The sequence below is a fragment of the Eriocheir sinensis genome, chromosome 53 (genome assembly GCF_024679095.1).
Source record: "Eriocheir sinensis breed Jianghai 21 chromosome 53, ASM2467909v1, whole genome shotgun sequence".
NCBI lineage: Eukaryota > Metazoa > Arthropoda > Malacostraca > Decapoda > Varunidae > Eriocheir > Eriocheir sinensis.
This window is the reverse complement of record NC_066561.1, coordinates 532,651-541,818: the sequence shown is the minus strand read 5'-3', so window position 1 is coordinate 541,818 and position 9,168 is coordinate 532,651. Positions and strand designations below refer to the sequence as shown.

Here is a 9,168-nt window from a genome sequence, read left to right as displayed (position 1 = left end):
CTCCAAACTCGTGACGTCACCTGTGGGTGGAGCTTAGCAAAGCTCAGCAATATAGATGATACCATTTTCCACCCACTGGTAGGAGCTCTAAAGCTAGTTAAAATTATATTTACAAGGGAGAAATAACGATGGGAGAAAAAGATGTCTCATGGAACAGGAGGAGAATAAAGAAAAGAAAAGCAGTTTATTCTAACGAGGTCTCCTAAGCTCCGCCCACAGGCGACGGAACGAGATGAGCCTGAAGCAAACATTGCCACGGGTACCAACCAATTAAAAGCATCAATGTAAATTTTCTGCTATATATAGTGTATGTCACTGTATCAAGCACTGTTTAAATAAGTATTTGCCACACAATATTTTCCATTATAGAAATGTACCTAAAATGCATTAATGTTTCGGTTTTCAACGTTTGTTTGATTTGCAGTAGTAGCAACACTACACGGAAAGATAGCTTCGAAGGGGGAAGAGAAAATAGCGTTTGATAATACCTCTTGACGGAAACACTTTCTCTAAGCGACGCTTCGACGAAGAGGGAAGAGCTTGACTGATGATACCGCCGTAAGTCTCTTCGTCCTATCAACTCCCCTCAGGTTACTAACAGTCTCCTACCTTTTAAATGTTAAAATAATGGCTTACTGAAAGCTTTAGTTTTCATTAATGCACAAAACTAGTACACAGAAGAAAGAGGAGAAATATTAAGGAAAAATAAATATCTTGTCAGTGACTGCCGCCGCACAGGGAGGGACGTAAGGGCCTGACGTTTACTGACCTTTATCTCTAAATCAACGTACCTGTCACGTCGAAGCGGGTCTGCACCGACGCCGAGCAGCAGCGCGACGCAAGAATCCTTGCCGTGGGAGGCGGCCTCGTGGAGAGCGGTGGTGCCGCAAATGTCGTCAAGAGTCACGTCAACCGGGAGGCGGCCCACCTGCACCACCAGGTACGTGAGCTGCACGAGGCCTTTCCTGACAGACAGCTGCAGGACGCTGCGTCCGGCAGCACGCGGGAGGCCTTCGTAGCGACGGCCTGCCACATGGCTGCCGTGCAGCTTCTCCTGCAGCTGCAGTGCCAGACGCGCCGCTTCCTTCCCGCGCTCCGACTTCTGGCGAATTACCAAGTCCTCCAGCATCACCAACTCCCTCTGGTACTGATACTGTAGGGGGAGATAACAACTTATTAGTGGTTGTGTGTGTGTGTGTGTGTGTGTGTGTGTGTGTAATTCACCATGGTTTGATCACGAGCTGGACCCGTCATCACCATCAAGTACGTTCCAAATTAGAGCAAGGCGCATTATGGTCGATCCCTGGGTACTGCCGGGACCTTCACACACCACACACCCCATCCCCCTTGCTCAAGGGGGGACAGTAACCACTCCTTGTCCGTGGAAATATCCCGACCTGGACAGGGCTTGAACCTCTGCCTGCCAGGCTGTGGGATGCATGCGCTGTCCATGATGTGGGTTCGAATCCGCCGCTAACCACCTGGAATTTTTCAGTCACCGCCGAGTGGCCTAAGACTACCCACATGCTGTCCTGAAGACCACCTATCAACCCGGACTCTAGAAGTAGCTGTACAGCGCAAATGAAATCAAGAATGAGCTCCGGGGGGCAGCATGAGCCAATAATAATGGCGCCACTATAAACAATTGCCTGCGCCATGATGGGCTCGGGCCGACCATCAGGCCCCATGAAATAGCCTACCGGCGCTATTGGCCACATGTAAAAAAAAAAAAGTTTAAGAGATCTGAGCAATCTTTGTTCACGCTCGGCAAGTCAAAAATTGACTGGATCCAGCACTTAACGTCCTTGTGGAACGCTGATGTGAGTTCCGACAGTGGCTACTCGTATCCTGTATCGATCTTAAAAAGTTTTTTTTGACTCGATGCATCATGAGGCACTCTGGGGCATTCTGCGGATCCGTGAGTTTGCTGGAAAGATTATTTACCTGACGACTGGCCTTTACTCTGGGAGTGTGAGTGCTGTAAAGTTTGGTGGAGGCGTTTCCGGCTTTTTTCCTGTTAATTCAGGAGTGAGGCAGGCGTGCGTCCTTGCTCCATCACTTTTCAACACCTGCGTGGGCTAGTTATGTTGCGAAGTTGTTGATCAAAGTCGCTGCGAGGCATGTTGGCGACATCTAGGTCACTGACCCTGTTTCTGGTGTTGATGGTGTATTTTTCGCGGAATCGCTGGGAGTCCTAGTGATTACTCCCTAAATGCTGCCTAAGGAGGCGAAGCCTCTGGGATTGATGCTCCTCTGGGCCAAAATTAAGGTCCAGTCGTTTGGAGGCTTGCTGGATGACACAGTTCAGTCTGTCCATGCATGTTGTGAGGGTGTCGATATCTCCAAAATTCAATATATAATGGAAGTAAAGTTCATAATTATGATTTAGTAGGAGATGAGATATGAGGTTTCCAGTTGATATTTTGAGTTAAGGATAGACTGATGATGTGAAGTGAAGAAGGAAATGATAGCTGAGTGTTATCGGAAAATAGGGGATAGGTGTTTGAATGATTGTGTCGAGTTGACAGGTGGAGAAATTGAGTTTTTGAGGAGTTGAGGAACTTAAAGTTCCTATTGTCCTACTGCCGATAGGTTTACGGAAAGAACAGGGACTGTCTGCCATTAAGTCCGGAAATGATACGTGAGTACAAAGCTCCGCTGCACACGACTTTTTACTCAAGCTCACCCCTATTATGCAACAGTTAAACGGCATCTTTACTCTTTCATCCCTCACGTTGGTAAATTCTGGAACAATCTTCCTTCATCTGTATTTCCTCCTATCTACGACTTGAACTCTTTCAATAGGAGAGTATCAGGACACCTCTCCCCCCGAAATTGACCTCTATCTTGTCCACCCCTCCTAACTCTTTTTTATAGGAGCAGTGATTAGAGGGCTTTATTTCATTATTTTTTGGGCCCTTGATCTGTTTACTGTAAAACAAAAACAAAAAAAGCAAATCCAACCTGAAACAATTTCAAGACGATGCTTTTTTTTACAGCAATGGAGACAGTGCAAGGCGTAAAAAAAAGAAAACAATAATGAAAAAAAGCCCGCTACTTACTACTCCTGAATAGAGAAGACTGGCCAAAAAGAGAAGTCAATTTCGGGAGGAGAAGTGTCCTGATACCCTTCTCTTGAATGAGTTCAAGTCGTAGGCAGAAGGAAATACAGATGAGGGAAGATCGTTCCAGAGTTCACAAGCGTGAGGGATGAAAGAGTGAAGATGCTGGTTAACTCTTGCATAAGAGGTTTGGACAGTATAGGGATGAGCTTGATCAGAAAGTCATGTGAGGCGAGGCCGCAGGAGGGGGGAGGGGGCATGCAGTTAGCAAGTTCAGAAGAGCAGTCAGCGTGAAAATATCGATAAAAGATAGAAAGAGAGGCAACATCGCGACGGAATTTAAGAGGTAGAAGACTATCAGTAAGAGGAGGAGAGCTGATGAGACGAAGAGCCTTAGACTCCACTCTGTCCAGAAGAGCTGTGTGAGTGGAGCCCCCCACACGTGAGATGCATGCTCCATACGAGCCTAACGATCTTTTGCAGCAGCTTCCTGCCTTCCGCTGGACTCGTCGCCGTGGTTACAGAGTTCTCGTAAACCTATGAACGAAAGGCCAAACATAAAATTAACTTAGTGAACGACTTCCACGTGATTATTTTTGTCAACAACACGACTATCAATTGCTTACCTAAGTCGAGGTAACTTTGTACCTGTGTTGAGCTGGGTCGGCTGGATCATAAGACTGTGGCGATTGTCCAAATGGTATAAATGTTACGGAACCTCAGAGACGGTGTGTAGGAGAGTGTGAACGGGTTCCATCAGCTCAGTATACCGTACTGAGCAGCAGTTTTCTTGTCTTGAGTAATATTATAACGGTAGTTTTTTGTGTTGATATTATACGAGTATTACATGAACATTGTGTTACGTTTTATGGGGTGGTATGTATTGTCGTCTGTTTAGGATGTTAAGGTCTTTTGATATTAAGAAACACGTTCTGGAAGGGTGGTCTGGTGAAGGAACTTGCGAAACAAGTTGTCGCGCAACACTGCTTGGAGCCTCCGCGGATGGCACCTCAGCGTATCAGCACCGACGCCTGTGCAGAGGCAGTGAACCCTTCACTATGGACCGGACACTTGCCCCAGCCCTGTCATTAAGCCGCGAATTTTGGAAAATCAACCGCTTTGGTGCGAATCGCCATAACCTTTATTTCTGGGGCTACAGAAAGGTTTTTGGTATCAATCGACGGCACAAAACGACTCAGAAAAAAAAAAAACTATTTTTGAGTTCCTAACCTTGAAACCCACTCATGTTTTGAGAATTTCAAAGAACTTATTTAACAAATAATTTAGCCTTACTAATTTGCTTTCGAATATGATACATAACATTTCCCTACCCCCAGTAGTTTCGTCGCTAGAGCTCGAAACGTAAACCCTTTTGAGAGCGATTTTTACGAACTATAGCCATTTTGACGTTTTCGTCTAGTGTGGCATTGCTATTGCCTCTTGAAGGCTGTAATTTGGCATGTAGCCTTACGTGACAATGTAGTCTGACCAGCTCGAAGGATTTTGTGATGGCTCGATTTAAGGTTTGTCGTCGAGCCGTCACAATATAGCCTGTTTTTCGGCCCTTTTGCCGCGATTTGGACACGTCCTAATTGTTTGCTTATAACTTCTTTATTTACTTAGTGCTTTCCAATTTTTGTTTCTGATTATTGATCTGTATTAATAGCGCTTTCATTTGCCACCAAGCACGCCTTCCTAGCTTCAGTAGTTTTTGCTCGAGGTTGACCGGAACTCGCGACGAAAATTCGCCGAATCTGACTCAAATTAAATGTATTATTCATAAATGGAAGAAATAGGGTTGAATACTAAATAAAAAATCACATGTATAATAAGACGAGTTATATAGTAAAACGAAGTATCTTCTTATATATATATATATATATATATATATATATATATATATATATATATATATATATATATATATATATATATATATATATATATATATTTAAAATGCTTTTAATACAAAATCGTAAACATATTGAAGTGTTCATATATGAATTTTTATGCAGATATATTAATTTTTGTGGCGTCAAAAAGGTATTTCATCGCGGCGCGTGAAATGAGTCAGATTCGGCGAATTTTCGTCGCGACCTCTGGTCAAGCTCGAGCAAAAACCACTGAGGCTAGGAAGGCGTGCTTGGTGGCAAATGAAAGCTTAAAAGGGTTTACGTTTCGAGCTCTAGCGACGAAACTACAGGGAGTAGGGAGATTATATGCATCATATTGGAAGACACATTGGTACGGCTAAATTATGTGTTAAATAAGTTCTTTGAAATTCTCAAAGAATGAGTGGGTTTCAAGGTTGGGAACTCAAAAAGTTTTTTTTTCAGAGTCGTTCTTTGCGAATTTATTCGATTGTTTACCCTTTCGAGTCAGTTTTTGAGCCCATTCGCTTATTAAGAAATATAGCCCTTTCATTTTGCCGTCCATTGATACCAAAAACATTTATGTAGCCCCAGAAATAAGGGAGTTATGGCGATTCGCACCAAAGCGGTTGATTTTCCAAAATTCGCGGCTTAATGACAAGGGCGCCGTCCATTACTTGAGATGTCACTGGCTGAGGCTTTGAGACTTGAAAGGCGAACGAAGGTATGCTTCAGCCTCGTGTGTTGCTCGCCAGTGTTTATGGCTGCGAACAATGCACGGCTGTGGCTGCCTGGGAGGTAAATATGTTGAGTGAAAGAAAGTCATTGCTTCATTGTGGTGTTTGAACCGTGTATGTGTAATATGCACTCTCTAGTATATATGTAATCATTAGTTACGAACTTACAGCCGTTTTTGGTTAAAATGATTAGATTTGAATTCCCTCTACGAAATGGTTAGCAATGTATTATCCAGTGGTTCATGTTGTTTGTCTAGTAAAAGACGATTTAGTTCGGGCGTCGTCAACTGACGCTTTATCTTGGTTTAAGTGTCGAGGGTTAAGTTTGGTGTTTGGGTCATATGACTAGTTTTAGCATCGTGGTGTTTTACAGGTCAGGCCAGGCGGTGGCGGAAACATTTGCCTAACAGTTTGCCAGGCGGTGGCGGGAACATTTGCCTAACAGTTTGCCAGGCGGTGGCGGAAACATTTGCCTAACAGTTTGCCAGGCGGTGGCGGGAACATTTGCCTAACAGTTTGCCAGGCGGTGGCGGAAACATTTGCCTAACAGTTTGCCAGGCGGTGGCGGGAACATTTGCCTAACAGTTTGCCAGGCGGTGGAGGAAACATTTGCGTGGCAGTTTGCCAGGCGGTGGCGGAACATTTGCTAACAGTTTGCCTGGCGGTGGCGGGAACATTTGCCTAACAGTTTGCCAGGCGGTGGCGGAAACATTTGCCTAGCAGTTTGCCAGGCGGTGGCGGAAACATTTGCCTAACAGTTTGCCAGGCGGTGGCGGGAACATTTGCCTAACAGTTTGCCAGGCGGTGGCGGGAACATTTGCCTAACAGTTTGCCAGGCGGTGGCGGGAACATTTGCCTAACAGTTTGCCAGGCGGTGGCGGGAACATTTGCCTAACAGTTTGCCAGGCGGTGACGGGAACATTTGCCTAACAGTTTGCCAGGCGGTGGCGGAAACATTTGCCTAACAGTTTGCCAGGCGGTGGCGGAAACATTTGCCTAACAGTTTGCCAGGCGGTGGCGGAAATATTTGCCTAACTGTTTGCCAGGCGGTGGCGGAAACATTTGCCTAACAGTTTGCCAGGCGGTGGCGGGAACATTTGCCTAACAGTTTGCCAGGCGGTGGCGGGAACATTTGCCTAACAGTTTGCCAGGCGGTGGCGGGAACATTTGCCTAACAGTTTGCCAGGCGGTGGCGGGAACATTTGCCTAACAGTTTGCCAGGCGGTGGCGGGAACATTTGCCTAACAGTTTGCCAGGCGGTGGCGGGAACATTTGCCTAACAGTTTGCCAGGCGGTGGCGGAGTGGTCAGCTTGCGGTCATCGTGAGCTAGGTTCGAGTCACACCGAACGACGCTGACAGCTTTAAACCATCGCCGGGTGACGGAAGGTTACCCACGTGCTGCCCAGATCTTCAATCAACACAAACTTCAACGACTTCCTTTTAATGTAGCACTGGGGGGCAGCAGGTGCCAAACAAGAGTCATTTATCCCGGCAGACATTATGAATAATACCTGCCTGCCTGTCTGCGCCACTAACGGACCAGGGTCGTCGAAGAGGCACATCAAGAGAGCCTACCGGTGCTAGAGACAGCATCTAAAAACAAAATACAGTCGGGTGACGAGAGACTTCGACTCACCTGCCCCAGTCGTCGCCGCTCCGCCTCCGGCATCGCTCCGCTCAAAAGACGAACGTCGGCATAGATGCTGCTTCCCAGGTGCCTCACGAGCAGCTCGGCCATGTCCGTGTGGCCCTCTTCCAGCGCGGTGGCCAAGGCACTGGTCCCCCACTCCCCGCTGAGGAAGGACCACGCGCCGGCCCGGTGCAGGAAGGCCGCGCTCACGGGACATCTGGCGCGCACAGCCTCCACCATGAGGGCGCTGAGTGCCTGTGGCTCGTCCTCGGGCCACGCAGCACGCCAAGGGGTATCTCCCTCGATAGTCTTCATGAGAGCGTCAATGCCCTCTACAAGCGCCTTGACACGGCCCCGTTCCGCCCGCAGCCGACACAAGTAAGTCTGTGGGGAGAGAGAGTGTGGGTCACGGACACGTGCTGGTGAGTGTTGTGGCAGCGGTGAACGGTACAAGAAACTTCTCTCCCACAACCTTTCCTCAGCCTGCCATCACCTTCCTTCACTGGTGCAAGTCGTCAGGAATGGTAATGGTGACAATCTTATTATATAGTCACATCCATGTCCTGCATAACGTTGGCAGAACTGCCGATAAAAATATTGTGCTCTGTTCCAAGTGACTACGTGATAAAACTCACTGACCAGATAAATTACATCATAAACTAATTCAACAACAACAACAAAAAACAGATAATCAGGTCTCGTATCTCTATGTTTACATTGTGACACAACAGAATGGGACCAGCCTTTCTAATGGAAGATGACGAACGTCACTAATTTCAGAGATGGTGCCAGGTAGGTGATTGCAGTCCCCTTAAGGAACCCTCCGCCTGTTACTCTTGACCGCGAACTTTTTTTTTCGGCTCCTCAAAATGTTTTTTTTATACCTGTTTTCAAATACCAAAAAAACTTAGTTTTGCGAAAACGACCGTTTTCTCGGTAGTACGAGGGGGGAGCCGCAAGGTAAGCTAAGAGATGGTGCTGTGTCAGGTACAATGATGTATTTCTTCAGAAATATCACAAAATGAAGCAAACAAAACCTTATATAGTGTGTGCAATGGTGTGAATAATGCCGTAAAATAGAAAAAAATGGATTATGCAGAGGGAGGACTACTCATTGATACCAATGATAACATTTCTTATTGACAGGGAAAATTTCGTTGTAGACACCTACAGCTTTCACAGATTATGGATAAATGATAGAGGAGTATTTATTTTCTCGGAAAGTCATTTTCTTAATTATGGGGATTTTACAGCCTATAAATAACGAGAGCTTACGATGAGAGAGAGAGCTGTTAGTTACCTAGAAAGTCGCTCACGAACAGACTATTCATAACACACCTCGAACCGAGAGGAAGGTTCTAAAAGTGAACTAGCCCCTGAGGCGCTGAGCCTCTGAAGGGCGCCAATGGTCAAACTGCTGACACCGCGGGATTAGTGTTGCCCAAGGCAAGGTGCCTATATTCCGAACTAGCATTATCCACATGAGTGAACAGAGTAGAGATTGCTGTCAGTAAACGGTGAGGAAGAAAAGGTGAGGTTCAGAAGAGGAGAAGTGGTTTTTCACAGAATGGAAGTTAAAGCAAAGCCCGCGAGTGTTGCAGAAGTTAATAAAGAAAAATGTTGAAAATCTATCAGAGCACCTCTCAGGTCGGGAACCGAGAGTGGGGGCCGCTCTTGGGGTATTTGAGGTTCCCCTCCCAGACGGGGACTCCGAGGCAGTACGTCGACTAGTTCTATTTTATGTTAATTAATTTTGGGGAAGTGGTGTGTGTGTGTGTGTGTGTGTGTGTGTGTGTGTGTGTGTGTGTGTGTGTGTAGTGTGGTGTGGAAAGTAAGAGACTCTCTTTAGAGAACATGCTGAACTACT

The 9,168-nt window shown here is 46.2% G+C and overlaps 1 protein-coding gene across 2 annotated transcripts in view; it reads right to left on the bottom strand.

Moving 5' to 3' along the window:
* Positions 1-262: 262 nt before the first annotated feature.
* The window catches only part of LOC126983144 (serine/threonine-protein phosphatase 6 regulatory ankyrin repeat subunit C-like), a 151,712-nt gene continuing 142,806 nt past the window's right edge, over positions 263-9,168 (bottom strand). The window contains exons 5-6 of one of the 2 annotated variants that reach the window (XM_050835640.1): positions 7,308-7,685; positions 530-1,153 (exon numbers count right to left, since the gene is read on the bottom strand). In XM_050835640.1, coding sequence (XP_050691597.1) covers positions 668-1,153; positions 7,308-7,685 — 864 coding nt within the window. In that variant the 3' untranslated portion in view covers positions 530-667. Of the gene's footprint in view, positions 1,154-7,307; positions 7,686-9,168 lie in introns of both variants that reach the window. The other variant, XM_050835641.1, reaches the window with a different exon arrangement.